The sequence below is a fragment of the Protomyctophum bolini genome, assembly GCF_963924005.1.
Source record: "Protomyctophum bolini genome assembly, chromosome: 2".
Classification (NCBI taxonomy): domain Eukaryota; kingdom Metazoa; phylum Chordata; class Actinopteri; order Myctophiformes; family Myctophidae; genus Protomyctophum; species Protomyctophum bolini.
This window is the reverse complement of record NC_137863.1, coordinates 10,988,597-11,004,346: the sequence shown is the minus strand read 5'-3', so window position 1 is coordinate 11,004,346 and position 15,750 is coordinate 10,988,597. Positions and strand designations below refer to the sequence as shown.

At 42.6% G+C, this 15,750-nt stretch overlaps 1 protein-coding gene across 1 annotated transcript; it reads right to left on the bottom strand.

Annotated features, from left to right (window-relative positions):
• Nucleotides 1-4,671: 4,671 nt before the first annotated feature.
• LOC308326659 (uncharacterized protein) lies at nt 4,672-11,759 on the bottom strand (the record flags this gene model as incomplete). Its single annotated transcript, XM_080779637.1, is given in 8 exon segments — nt 4,672-4,875; nt 6,454-6,479; nt 6,482-6,522; nt 9,007-9,106; nt 9,727-9,810; nt 10,452-10,497; nt 10,501-10,561; nt 11,611-11,759. Coding segments are annotated over 8 exon segments (711 nt in total).
• Nucleotides 11,760-15,750: the final 3,991 nt, after the last annotated feature.

Here is a 15,750-nt window from a genome sequence, read left to right as displayed (position 1 = left end):
TCGCAGTCAACATTGAAATATTAAGACAAGGTAGATTTGATTTTGTGATCAAATTATTTTTTAAATCAAATAATGTAAAACAGAAGGACTGAAGTACAACATACAAAAACTACAGTAAGTGTAAAATGTTGCTTGTTTAATAATACATGACTGTATGTGCCTCTGGTTTGGCACAAGGCTTGCATTCAAATGCCATACAATATCATAACACAGTTTGACAAAATCGGCACAGTTTTATTTGTTGGTAATACAGCTTTCTGAAAGCACACAGCAGCTGTAAAGTCAGCAGGTAGCATGTGTAGAGCAAATAGCAAAACTGGTATTCAATGAATAACACATGAGATGACAAACAATGGTAGATAATGATACCTGCTCCATACAGTAGGCTATCCTCTGCAATTCAACTGATCACGACCACTACACAAACATGCATGAGTACACATGACAAATCACTCATTCAGTGTGAGTGTGACCACTATGACCAAAATGTCAAATATTTAGGGGGGGAAAGTAAAAGCCAACCAATTTCAATTATATTTACGTAATGGATCGTTTATTTTCATGGTCCTAATATGAAATGACCAGTATTTCAAGGTCCCAAAAATGACAAGTCTGTTGGAATTCTTGATCAAAGACTGAAACCAACTGAGCTTTGGGTACAATGGCCTTCTGATATTGGCAACCAAATAAGAGCTTTTAACCTATTTCTTATTAGGCTATACCGTTGTGTGAACAATGAATGGACCTGAGAGTTGTGATGGGCATGATTCTCATTAGCTTTTCACCAGTTTAGCAACAGAAATAATGCCAAAGAGTAAATCCTGCATTAGGTCACTGCAGTTGGAGGACACAGCAATACTAAACGTCACTGGAACACTTACTGGTGACCACTTAACCATAAAGAAATTATTGACCTCCGCCTCCGCTCCATTACGGAGCTATGTGTGTGTATGTGTACATATATGTACGTGTCTGATCACGGACAGTTGCAACACTTAAAGTGGCCAGTAGAGTACAGTACAGAGTAAAGTGGCACAAAGTGGATTAATCCAAATCCAGTACAGAGCATAGTACAGTACAGTAGTACTGCTCATTTCACACAGGTGTGATTTTTTGAAAATAGACGATCTACAAGCATCATATTGTAAGCTTGTAGATCCGCTATTTTCAATGTTTGTAAATTGACATGCCCATGAACTTGGGATGCCAGTGTTAAAGTGGTTAAATGGTGATGTTTCTGCTTTGCTGTTGCATAGTCCCAACTCTGGCGATAGTATCAGAGGGCTCAACTCAAATCATAGGGGCTAACATTTCATCGTCAAACGTCTCACTGAGTGGCCATGTAACAGGATGCCATAACCGTAATCCATCAGTAAAAGTGTATCGATATTGTCAAATGTTAATATGTCATCCATAAACCCCAGGGTCCTCTGTCATCTAGACATAGCCTGCGTAGCACCACATCTTGTCTTGTCCAGTATTGCTCTTACTTGTCTGGGGGGGGGGGGGGGGGGGGGCATTTTCATTTTCTGGAAAACTGTTTCGCACAATAGTGGCATGTACACAGCGCCCTCACTCTTGAGTGTAATTGCAGCAAAAGGAGGTCATAAATAATAGATTCAAGATCACTTACACCTCATGAAGCAAGCCATAGCATAGGGTCTGACGAGAGATCACATTTTTCCAGCTCAAAATACATCTCTTCTGGCTGTAGTTTGGAGGGAAACCAAGAGGGCGTTTTAGATCACTGCAATGCATTGTGACAACAAAACATATCAGTTTAAGTGACATGAAATATCTAATAATTAGCTTGATTTGCAATAGAAGCACTCTGATTTACAAACTTTCCCTTGTGTTAAGTATGAAAAACAAATCCACAAAAAGTACGATTTTGTTCCACACTTTGACAATGTGGTGTAATTTAATGTTTAAATAGTGTTATGGTTAAACTTTTCCTCAATAAAACTTAATATGGGTATTAGTAGAGTTTGTTAATGTTAATAGAAGTATGTTTATCTTCAGTCAAGATTCAGCCTGTGTACATGTAGATACAAATGGTCACTGCGCTTCAAAATATCAACCAGTATGGTTGTAGATTTGCATTACAATGACTGAACTCTCAGGTATTCCAATCATCCCTTGGCAAGCAATGGTAACAGATGGACATAATTACATTTTTCATACTCTGGAAATGTAACCATCCACTATCAAACCACATTTAATTTAATGTACATTTGTATTTATTCATTATTTCTTTATGAATTCATTCTGATCGTCTTCCATGTCCAGCTGTTTGCATACTAGAATTGGAGAGGTGTCCTTTTTAATCATAATCTCCCCACATATACATAAAGCAGAGCCCATTGTTATTGCCCCCAGATAATGGCAAATAATGTGTTTGATAACCTCTTGTTATAACTTTGTCCTTAGCATTAGCTGCCTGCTTTTAGACTGCCCCTTAGTGGTCAAACATGGAAACACTTTCCAAATGGCCCAATTAATAAATTCAGTGTAATCTTGCTCTACAAATGCTGGAATAGTGTGATATTGCACTGGGGGAGAAAAAACAAATCTAAGAATAAGAATCCCAATAATATCTACTAACTACAGCAACTGTCTTTCAACAGCTGCAGATAAATAGCACAGAGTAGAGGGGATGATCAGATCTCTCACCATATCTTAATGGGATCCTCTCACTCCCCATCCCCATTAATGACCAATCCCCAATTATGTAAATTAGAGTGCGGTCACTAACAGTGAGAAGTTGAGGTTGCTCACATATAAACACCAGCACTGTCTCGTTGTGCAGAAAGTGCTAATTGGCCGCTCCTCTGGCATAATTGCAGTGACTGAGGTCACGTCCTCGCCTAACCTCTACTTTAAGTATTGTTTTTCAGCACACAAACAGTACTGTGAGCAATTAATATGGTGCCTGTGAGCACCACTTGGGAAACCAATTGGAATGGTCATGGTGGAGAAAGTGCTGGACAGAGCAGGTTAACCCATTTTAGGCGGGAACCCCTTTTGGTGTTAGCATTACGTTATGCTTTAGCTATTTAAAAATAGCAGATCTACAAGCTCATAGCGCGCCACCGAGTGGCGCGCTACGAGCTTGTAGGTCTGCTATTTTTGAAAAATCGAAGAACGACTGTCATAGAAACATAGCTTTTTTTTTTTTTTTTTAGAAAACTGTCATTTTCAAACAGACATTTTTAGAATCTGATCTCAGGACAGAGCAGGTTAATGTGGTGCCGAACCACGAGACCTAGAGCAGCACACAGGAGTGTGCAGATAGTGTATCATACATCTCATTGTCACCCTGCTTTAGTGTGGATATACACAGTAGCTTCAAGTGTACAAATGGAAACCCGTATGGTCCCAATTGGTTCCATTACTGTCTCTGGGTTAACGCTGGAGATTTTACTCTGCAAGTGCACACCTACTGTATCATACAATAGATTCATTATCCTTACTGTTTGGAGTCGCTGCCTGAATGAAGCTTGATTTATGCTTGGGAGTTATGTGTCGCTCAACATAAATAATAATAATAATAATAGAAATAATGAAGAAATAAAATTTTCTTCATGTTTACTTTTTGGGCTTTTTTGGTCGTGTGATGTCTTTCGACCCTTTGTTGCCAAAGCATAAATCAGTCTAGGTTCTTGGTGTGCTTTTGACATTACAGGATTTTCTGTGTCACTGTACATCATTAAAGTGCCATACGTTTCACCATTCATCACAAACACAATAATACAGCTTAGCTCTGATAACCAGTTTATTTCAGTTGTAAATTTAACCAGAATGTAAAGGCCCTCATAATGTGTATCAAAACATGGAAGACAAATTCCTCTTCAAGTACACTCTGCACTGGTGGTTTCAGTGCTGGCTTAGGATAATCAGTGATATCTGTATAAAAGAATAGTTATCTTTGTAACATTATCTTTATTCCGTTTTTTATCAACAATTCCTTGATATTGGACTGCATGCAAGTAAAATGAAATACAAAGTAATCTATACAGCATATTACATAAAGGATGGCAGGAAATAAGGTGCACATACAGTACAATACAACAGACATAACCATAGTAGCAGAATAATTTTCTATTAAAACCTACTGTATAAAGTGTGGTGGGAGAAAACAGATGTCAGGGCACCATCTTGACAGAACAAACTGGATGCCTTTAAAGGCCTGGATGATCAAGTCTTTAATGGAATTAACATCATGTAATAGCAAGATTGGCAGAGTTCACAGTTTCATAAAACGGTATCACGATACAAACCAAATAAACACTGGTCCCACGGGAAAATTGCTGCCAAACCTAGATGCACCAGACAGTAGAAAGCCAGTGCATTCCTTCAACAGTGATAATGATGGTGAACTTGATTTACAATGAGATATTATAATGCTTTACAATAGCAAGATCAAATACAGCCATATGGGGGGGAAAATCAATTAACATCAATGTAACTACATGAATGGAAAAGGGAAACAGCACAAAAGCTGATGATATGAAAAGACCTTCATATAAAACTATGGTTTTCAGAAGGTTCTAGAGACTTCCCGGTGTGACTGTATTGTACTGTACCTGTTCTGAAGGGACAGAATATGGGTGCTGCCAATCCCCAAGAGAGTAGTACCACAGTCCGTCGTCCCCTTCCACTCGGCTCTCTCTACCACAGACTTTGCCCACCCTCTATGACTAAGTTATGCCCTGTCATGTAGTCAGAGGCATCAGATGCCAAGTAGACCACTGCAGCTCGCAAGTCTGTCACTTGAGCCAGTCTACCAGCAGGGATATCTGACAGCCAGCACTGCACCAGAGGACTCAGACTCTCCGAGTGGATGAGAGGGGTGTCAACAGTCCCCCTGAAAAGCTAGACAGGAAGCGAGAGAAGGGGAGACAGAGATGGAGAGTGGAGGAAAAAAAAACAACAGGACAAAATCAGAAGGCATCACACTTCAAAGACATGAGTGGCAGTGTTGTTTTAGAGCCACCACGTTGGTGACAAAAATATACCCAATTATGTCTTGAAGAAAAAGGCATCTGTGTGGCAGTAGTGATGATATTTACAGTGGGATTGGCACCTTTAATGACTGGCACGTCTCAGGAAGTGCCAACGGGTATAAGTAGAAATCTAGTGTAATTTGCTTAGAGCTGATGGTTAAGCACTTATTATATTTCCCTGACAGTCATACAGTGATCTCAGACTGAAATATAGTTGAGCTTCTTTGATGCTGAGAAACCGTGTCTTGAGCAGTGCCTACACTACAGGTATACTGCATTTGTTACTGCATCCCTCAAGCTCTGGCGACATTGTCTAATAGCTCAATGTCAACATGAGTCAATCATAACCAATGCTGTTCTTTCCACTTAATAAATGTATCACAGGCCCATCATTTGAATAAACATGTCAACATAGAACATACCGTTGTCTAATTTAGAGACGCCTTATGACTTTCTGCACAATTGATGTGACAGTGACTAAAAGCCGTGAGGCCTGAATCATCTTCCACCGTTGTAGTCCTTTGCCTTGATATGGAATTCCAACATTTGGCTAAATTAGCACTTCCAAGGAGCATGTGACACCTTGGTTAACATATTCCACCTCAATTATATTTCTCTTCAGCTGCCCTGTTATCTGGAACCTTTCCTGGCAATCAGGGGTGCTGTTTTCCCTCAGCCAATTTTCTAGATAATGCAGCTTATCACCGCTGCGGCTAAAGTTGCCAATGGAATCAGGCTGCAGTCAACCTCGCGAGCACTAATTGTGTCCCTTTTTTATGCATATTTACCGACTGTCACTTCAAAGAAATCAGCAGCCCATTGAGACACCCAGTTAGCGGGAGGAGGGGGGGATTGCTTCTTTGCAAATTAAAATTAGCAAACAAGCTGGCGATAAATAAGGCGGAGCGTGGCGCGTGAACGGGCGCTTTGTTCTGGGGCTGTGACTGGGCCCGGCTCAACCCGCGCCACCGGATGGATTTGCTCAGGGACGGCTGGGGCTAAGGGATGCTCCACTTAACACAGACACACACAGCCCTGCCTCTGTTCTTCCTTTTTCTTCCTGCTGCTCAGCTTCACAGACAAATAGATACAAACAAGGCGCTATTGTTGTGGCGACACTTGGAGTGAGGATGCTAATTTGATTCACTAATTGAATAGAACAATTAGTACAAGTGTTTGGTTGATTCATCCCTCAAGACGTCATCTAATTAAGCACTGATGCATTGTTTGAGTACTTAAATTAGTGCATCATTCTCAAATGGGGCTCTTCATTTGAAAGCAAATACACTAATCACTACTTTGTTGGCAGCTCTCAATTCGTTACTTACAACACACAAGCACATTTGACAACACTCGAACATGGACTGGTACATTTCGGCAAAAGTATGAGAAGTTGACGCTTATACCGATATAGAAAACACTCAAATGTGAGATGCAGGTGATGTGCTCTGTCAAGCCATTCAGCTCTCAGAATTGTGTACTTTTGACAACTCCAGCCTTGGACGTATTGGTGCTTCTGGGGACAGAGCAATGCACACAGAGTGGGAGAAACACTCATTATCACACTATTTCATTCAGATAACATTGTCTAATAATGTCCTGTTGTTTTTATTTAGAACTCACAAGTTGTAATTATTCATTTTGAGTGGTGCTAGCCCCTCCTATGTCCAGCTATGAGGCTTAGTGTAAACACAAACATTGTCTTAACACAAACATTGAATGCCATTGACAATGAATGGCCAGCTTTGAGTGTTTGTGTAAACACAAACATTGAAGACGAAGGTGAGGACGCAAATTGTGATTGGCCGGAATGAGATGATGTATGATAAGAGAGAGCCCCTCACTTCACAAGGGTGTGATTTTTTCCCCTGGTTTTACAAAAAGGTCATTCTATCAGCCAGAATAGAAACAAAACTAAAATGTGTTCTTTCTTGAAGAAAGTGCGGCAGCCGATATTTAAATTCAAGGCTCTTCTGGTTTCTAGTGGATACTGCATAAAAGTATCTCCATTAGCTGCTGGGGACTCATGTGGATGGAGCCTTGTAAAATTAATTGCTTGTAATGTCCAGTTATGCGCCGTCCTCAGCAACAAAGGCAAGGCGCCATTTGTTTGCCTTGACCATCACAGATGCTGCACGCTGCATGGGATGCTGGGACAGGGGCTCATTTTCCGCTGGTTGATTAATCATCACAATGAAGGCTCCAAGTTACATACAACTTTAGTAGTTAACCCCATCACCCGGCGATCTGACTGCCAAATGACTTTAGAGAGAGGCTGGGATGATGAATACCAGCCAGCTGCAGAGAGGCAGGGATGGATCCTGGGGAGGTAGGCTGGAGCATCCTGCAGATTGCTCACATGAACGCAGGAAAACAGCCAATGAACAGGATGGTGAAGAATTAAAGGCAGTGTAAATGATATTTTTGTTTGAAATGCTGTTGTTTTAGTCATTTATACAGTAGTCTATATATCTTTTCTTTTTTTGCGGGGTTATCTTTTCTTCTGATTGGATCACATTGGTATCCTGACCTGAAAATGCATATCCCGTTTACTAAAGAGCTGGAGAAACAGAGAGACCCCTTTTACTGAACAAACACTATTCTGACATTTTGCACTCACAAAAAAATAAGTTAATAAGGAAATAGCAGATCTACAAGCTCACAATGTGTCAAGCATGTATTTTCGCTATTCGTCATACGATGAAGTGGGCTTAAGTGGTTGATAGACAGAAATAGACGACCTGCTATGTTGTGGCACTATGAGGGCAAAGCGTGGTAGTATGGTGTACGGTTGTGTTGAAACTTTAAAGTGTATGTTTATTGTGTCGGGCCTGGGCCGTGGCTCAGCGGTCCAGGCACCTTGGCTGGTAATCCAGTCTGTCAGTGTGCCGCGGGTTCGACTCCCGATCCCGACTGCCTTTACTGCATGTCACCCCCCCCCCCCCCCCATCTCTCTCCCAATTTCCTGTCAGCCTACTGTCTATCCCTCTATAAAAACATATACAATAATGGCGAAAGCCACAAAAAAACAAGTGTCTGTGTGTAGGGGAGGTTAGTAGAAGGTGATTAGAAGGTGATGGCAGAGTACGGTATGTCTGCACTGGGTCGGGTTTGGACTGGGTTGAATAAGGGTAGGCTAGGGCCTCGGAGGAGGAGCAGAGCCCAGGGCTTACACGCAGATTGAAGGTGAAATCCGACTTATCAGGACAGGAAACACAGCTCAAGAAGCCTAACAGCACTAATCCTTGCTCGAGACCTGATGATATGGCTCCAAAATACCATTCAGAAAATGCCTTCATCCTTCAAATAAACCTGCATTGATGTTTTCCACCCATGTCTTTAAGAGCAGTAATCCCCAGAGAAGGAAAGGGAGAGCTTCCTCCAAAGCCCTCTTTAACATTCACCCTGCTACTTATTGCACATTTTAAGTGAGAGAAAAAAAACATGCTCTTTATCAGGCACACCCATACATTTTGAATTCTTCTGGGTAGATAAAGAGTTCAAATGATACACACTGACTTGAGAAGGGAGACATTGAGCGGTCTGTTGTAATACCTATTAACATGCGGCTGAGATGCCATAACTTTGACCATGAGAGTCGCAAATCCCTTTAACCGTAGAAAGGTCATCTTGTAAACAAGATCAAAACTGAATTCAAAACATGAACATATCAACGTGCAATAAAACTACAGTCATGTTCACAGAAGTCACTGAAATGCTGTCCATCCTTCAGAAGATGCATGAGATGAGAGGGGCTGTGGGACACTCATTCTATTTAGCAGATGGATATGAAGCTGTCATTGGGCATTTTAATTGGGCATTTGTGAACCCTTTTTGAGCCTCCACTTGGCTAGAACAGGTCCCATCTGATTACACATTATGACAATATTATAACAGATGTCCAGACCAATAAAGTAGATTCCTTAAGGACTGTGTGTAATGTCAGTAATTGATCACTGTTTAATGCTAGCCTCTATTTACCAGCATGCCCCTGTTTTACAGATTGCTCTTGCAGTTGGGACCAGGGTCCATATGGCACAGCGCTTTACTGGCGATTTGACTATATTGCTGATGAAGTGTTGCGGTACCTCTGGAGTAACCTGTTGGAAGTAGAATATTATACACTGGCCCCGTGAATTATAAAGGTTTTCATTAGGTTCTCAGTAAACTCTGAAAGCATCTTCCGCTGTTCAAACAAGACTGCTGGCACAAGCTCGGGTTTTTGCCGATGCACAGGAACCCTCCCTTCCCCTGTTGGACCTCAGGTTGCCTTCCACATCCTCCAAACATCTCCACTGAGAGGGGATGTTTATTATGATGCAAAACCGCCCAGGCTAGACGCAATCACAACACATTGTACTTCCTGTTACACAGTATGCGGGGTTGGAGGGATCTATAGACTGCAAAAGCTCCATGAATCCTATTCTGAACTTTATTTTATTTTTGTTCCCCCCCCCTTTAGTTTACTTGTAGATGCTGACATGGGGCAAGACCCAGTTAAGTTTGGAAACTGATCTACAATATAGGATATACTCTGTTGATACAAAATGCCTCTCTTGTGGTGTGTACTAGAGCACATAGCTGTGGCAGATAGTGGCAGAGATGTATTCACTCATCCTGTCCTCCTCCCTGCCTGACTGTCCATGCCAAATGGAGAGATTAGAGGTAGACACAGACTGGCTCCAGAGAGAGATGGTAAGGGATTGGACTCATCACTCACCTATTAGACTGGCAATGGAAGCTGTGTTGATAATCTTGCCGTTTCCTTGCTTCAGCATCACCAGATCTGCTGCCGGGGGCAAGGCTTCAGGGGGGAAACAGACATGTTAGACAGGTTATTATGACACTGACTGATGACATGCAATGGAAAACACACGCCATCAGGGCACCTTGGTGGTTCCGTCACTTGACCACATGCAGTAACTGCAACGTCGCAAGACTGATACCAGTTTGGGACCCAAGATAATATATGTACACCATTCTGTCCAACCTCACTTTACTGTCGGTCATCATTGTCCAGTTTAAATAAATGACATATTATTATTGATTATCATTAACATAACATTCAACATTATGGGATCCTGGGCTTGATTGCGCCACAAATCAAAATTTCCAGGATTGTTGATTCATGACAATTGCATTGAGTTGACAGATGTTCATTTTGTAAATGATTGTTTATCAAGCGGACATGGCTCTGATGTGGACATTACTCAAGCGAGTTTGTCTAGGAAAACTTTTAAATTAACTCCAGTGGTGCAGACTTGATAAACAGTGTTTATATAAGTTAATAGTATTTCACAGTTCACACTGAGGTAATCCTATTTAGCTCTTGAGTTACTATATTTGGTAGCACCATCTGTAATTAGGATATATCCTCCTATCAACTGTGCTTTGGACTTGAATACATTATTAAAATAGGCAGTTGATCAACTATAAATGAAAGACTCAGGTTGACATTGAAGGGTTTGTCCCTTTCCTCAAGACTGGTGTCCTAGCTGACTGAGTTCATGTTGATTCCAGCATTTTTTTTATAGCTCCCCCATTTAGGTATAATACTACAGTATCAATCATCATCTGAATGCTGTCTTGTTTGCTTATGTGTGTTTCAGGTGAAATGCTGCTGATACCTGTGTCAAAAACAAAACCGTTGTTATATCTCCACAAAGGCATTACTGCAATCACAAACGGGTTCCTGAAAATAGGTTTGTGTTGTGTTCTTGTGTTTATCATTATTTTGTAAAAGAAACACTTAACACTCAGGCAGTGGGTGAGATGCATCTATTAGTAGACTAGACAAGGTAGAAATTCCTCTGGAAATTTAATTTCGCCTATTTTCTCCTTTAGTAGACTGCCATCTGCTGGCTAAAAGAAAACATCACACCAAGATTGTCTTTCTACAGAATCAGCCTCATCATAACAAAACATTGATGGTAAGTACTAGATTTAAATGAAAACTAGCATCAATGTCACCGCAAAGTTTCTGTAAACGCTAGATTTCACCTTGTGATCACTGTGCGATCCCCGACCTCTAAAGGTGAGCTCCTCCACCACGGCCTGAGCCTCCTATTGATAAAGGTCCCATCACAGACACGTTTGCCCGGGCCTCGCCCAGGGCATGAGCAAATGCTCGCCCTGCCAGTATCTACAGTTGTCACATAAAGCCATGCACTTTGCCATCAAGATGCATTTCTCCACACACATCAGAACCCTGCAGTCTCACGTGCTACGGTCTACCTGTAAGATAACCTGTAAGTGATCCATGCCACTATACCGTGGTCGATGGGTGTCACTGCATGCTTCTCTGCTAGCAGGTGTCTTTGGATGGTGTTGAAGACACTGGAGAAGTAAAAAAAACATGGGATTCTGAAAGCGTTGTTGTCCTTGGTGTCAAGATGAATGTTCAGCAGGTAACTCCCAAGTCTGCCTAGTAATACGCAAACTGGAGGGGGTCAAGGTGGCGTCTCACCAGAGGTTTCAGGTGTTGGCAGTACAAGCCGCCTGACGGCCTTCATGGCCTGTGATGTTAAGGTGACTGGCCAGTTAGTCGTGAGGGGCAGAGGGGTCACATTTCTTGGGTACCAGGACAATGCAGCATGTCTTCCACAGCTGAGGCAGCTTCCCCCGCCTCAGGGAGAGGTTGAAGAGGTCCCTGACTCTCTGAACACCCTCAGCACCCTGGAGTTCATCACCAGTGGGTGAACCGTGGTCCCGGCTCGGGCATTTGCTGGTCCCGCTGGTAGTCGATTTGTCCATTTAGAGTTTGCCTCAGAACTGTTGTCGTTCGACACGGAAGCTGCTTTACTCCACTACAATTATTTGATAAGACAAAACATACATTAACGACTTCTTGAAAGTAGACAATCTACAAATATTCAAGCTCACAATGTGTCACAATGCGTTGTGAGCTTGTAGATTTGCTATTTTCTGTACTGGCCATATATGGAGCATGTCTTGAGGTCAAATCAACATATGGAATGTCAGAACATGTCAGCTCCATATATGGAGATATAAGGGTGGCAGTGGACTGAGTGGAGGCAGTGCCTTGAGTGTACAGGGTTTGATGTGGGCCCAGGTAGGGCCCAATTTTCAGCCTGTTGAGAACTCTAGTTTTCGCCGGCTGCCAGGAGTGGCTGCACTAATGCAGATCTAGGGGATGATCCAGTCTTCTCCATTTATGGCTATCTAGGGTTTGATGAGGTCAATGTTCTGATGTCAGTGACGGTCATATATGGAGCGTTGACCATATATGGTGGCGTGACGTGTCACAAGGCGTAACGGACCGACGGACATACGTATTTGGTGGTGTGACGGACAGAGTTTAGCACCATGATTAATTAATTGGCAGCATGCTAAGATAAATTATAACAAAAAAACATCACACGGATGTACCTGGGACGTATCCTCAGTTATGTATCCCAAGGTCATCTGTGTTTCGGATCTCTCGAACATCATACCCCTCACTCAGGTGACCCAGCCGGGGTGATCAAGTCCCGACTTACGTCCCAGTAGCTACCCTCAATCAGTCCCACTAGGGCAAAACCAGGGCCACACTACTCCAGAACAACTCTGCCAGGGCTGGGAGGTACGCTTCTGGCGCATGGAAGGACTATAGGCTCTGTGGGTTGACTCCTGTCTGGGCCCCTCCTACGTCTCACCAGGTCCAGTCCGGCTGCTCTCACCAGGCCCAGGACCTGTGTGTTGCACCAGAGTCCCAGCACCAGACACTTCATTCAGGAGTGGTGGGCAATGGTTCCGCAGACTCCACCCGAGCAAGAACGTGGTGTTGCGGGCTCCGCTTGCTGCTTGAATGGCCCTCCTAAAGGCCTCACCGATGGTTTGTTGGGTTTCCTCCTCACGGAGGATACAGGCTGGGGTGCTAACCCATACTGCTCACCCGGGTGCCGTCTACATTCCGGCTGTCACCCGTCTATTCCTATGAGTCACTATAAATAGGACTATCGCATGGATGCACCTGGGACGTATCCTCAGTGATGTATCCCAAGGTCATTGGGGTTTCGGGTCTCTTGAACATCATACCTCTCACTCAGGCGACCCAGCCGGGGTGATCAAGTCCCGACTTACGTCCCAGTAGGCAGCTACCATCAATCAGTCTCACTAGGGCAAAACCAGGGCCACACAATCCGTTGGAACTACTCCAGAACAACTCTGCCAGGGCTGGGAGATATGCTTCTGGCGCATGGAAGGACTAGGCTCTGTAATTATAAATTACATTGTGTTTCTAATATGTGTTTGATGACTAAACCTTTCCCTGTGTTGACCCAGGTTACTATTGAGCTTCTTAGCCCAGTTATTTGCCCAGTAAGGCAGTAATACTATATAGTGGAGCTCTAGACTCACACTTATTTAATGCCTCTGCTATAGTGTGCGAGTGTGTGTGACACACTGTGCACGTGCGGCCTGTGTTTGTAGGGTTGTAGCCCTTGACTTTGCTTATTTGCAGTGATCTTTAATGTTTTTTTATGGCCTCCAGTCTTTGAGTTTGCTTAGTTGCAGTTATTTTTTTTATTGCTGTTTATGCCTATAAGGCCACTGAGTGCATCTTGTTGTAGTAATCTTATTTCCATCTGAGCTATTCCATGCTTTTCTCTATGTCCCTGTTTTAATCATGCCTAAGATTGGATAGCCTGTTGAGTTTGTCGTTGTTGCGTTCTAGAAAACAAACAATAACATGGGTGGGCGTGATCAAAAATGGGAGACAGACAGATGCTTGTATATCATTTTAAGAAAAACATGATCAGCTAGAGAAAAAGGGCACAGTGGCGCAGTAGGTAGTGCTCACAGCTAGAAGGTCCCGGGTTCGATTCCCGCCGGGGATTCTGTGGGCGTTGGGGGTGTGTTCTCTCCTCCACGCCATCAGCGCCAATACCTTAGGTGGGGTTATTGAAAGGGCCTTTCTGTGTGGGGTTTGCATGTTCTCCGACCTAGGGTACCCTCACAAAAAACATGCAGTAATCCTGGTAATAGTGCCTCCCCAATGGTCAGCCGCCTGACGGAGGAGAAAGGAGCCTGTTTGGAATAACATGTTCCTTCCACGCGCTGGCTATGTCCTACCAAGGAAACTGAAGAAGCGCCCTGCTCACTCCACATGCATTGAAGAGTTCGAGGCTCTCTCCAGGTTGGCAGAGAGAGAGAGAGAGAGTAGCGCCCAGGATTACAGTTTAGGCAATTTGCACCGCGGGTTACAAAATCGTAGAATAAACTGTAGGTTAAAAAAAAGAGAGTTTATGCGACACATTATAGTCTGACACCCTACCCCTAACCGAACCTAAACCTAACCGCACGTGGAAGCCACAGGTGAGTCTTAACCGGCTACGTATGTGTCTTAACCGGCAACGCATGTCAGAGCCACGGGTGAGTCTTCTTAACACATTTAGTACCGGAACTGCATCAAAATAAAGGCGTTGCTTGCGCCGGAGTAATCGCCAGAGTAGTGATCGCTTCCATTTTGAAAGCCATGAACCGGAAATACTTTCTTAAAAAAGTTGACTGACAAAGTGCCATCACAATCTCCGATCATCTTAATATATTTATATACGCTACAAAAAGAGTTCATATTTTGCGGGAGAGACGGATGAGGAGCAGAAACGCAGCGCCAGCATATCGATCCATTCATCACCACGGAGAGCGCCCTGGATGAGGAGATACGAGTCATTCTTTCCGCCGCGCTAACATGGGAGTCAATGACAAGCTAATAGTTTCACAGAGCGTTAGCATACGGCAAGCGAAAAGCGAAATGCCAAAAAAAAGTAATTATTCTGAATATTATTATCTCGCCCCGCGTCGTTTGGACGTCGCTAGGACGTCCACAGACGTCTAAGGCACCTCTCGGTTCCAATCCTTATGACGTTTCAGGACGTATTATGTACAAAATGTGTTAACCGGCCCCATATGTCGGATTATTGGTATGTCAGACTAACGTACACTGACTAGTGTTTTAACAGGAACAGTGAATAAAGAAACGGGCATTTCGAATTATGGCAAAGACATCAGCAAATAGGGTCGGAAATTGTGGTCGAAAGCGCATATTCAACAATGACTGTGATGCTCTTGCATTAGTGTGTTATGTAAGGAAAAGCAGAAGTGCAACTCTTCATCAGACTGTGTCAGCAAGAACTGTCTGTCGACATCCGTGCATAAACCGCCTCATTACAAAGTTCAGTGGCACATCTTGATTTGCACATGTTTGTTCTCAAAAACTGTTCAATCAATAGTTGTTAATTTAATGCTACTGTGTACTTCCACACAATAAATGGCCCTGGTCATGCTTTTATTTTATATGGTGCTTAATGTATAGTAATTGTCAGTGATGGAAAGTAACTAAGTACATTTACTTAAGTACAATTCTGAGATATTTGTACTTTACTTGAGTAATTCCAATTTCCAATACTTTTACTTCTACTCCACTACCACTCAGAGACAATTATTGTACTTTTACTCCACTACATTTATTTGAAAACTTTAGTCACTAGTTACTTTGTACATTTTTATTATTATTACAAAACATACATAAACCATTTCATAATTATACATTTCAGCCATTTGAAAATAGCCGATCTACAAGCTCACAATTCTTTAACTTTTGGTACTTTAAGTACATAGTGATGCCAATACTAAGTACATTTTGAATTCCGGACTTTTATTACATACAATAAGTATTATATATTGCAGTATTGGTACTTTTACTTAAAACATTTGAGTATTTTTTTCTCCCACCACTGGTAAT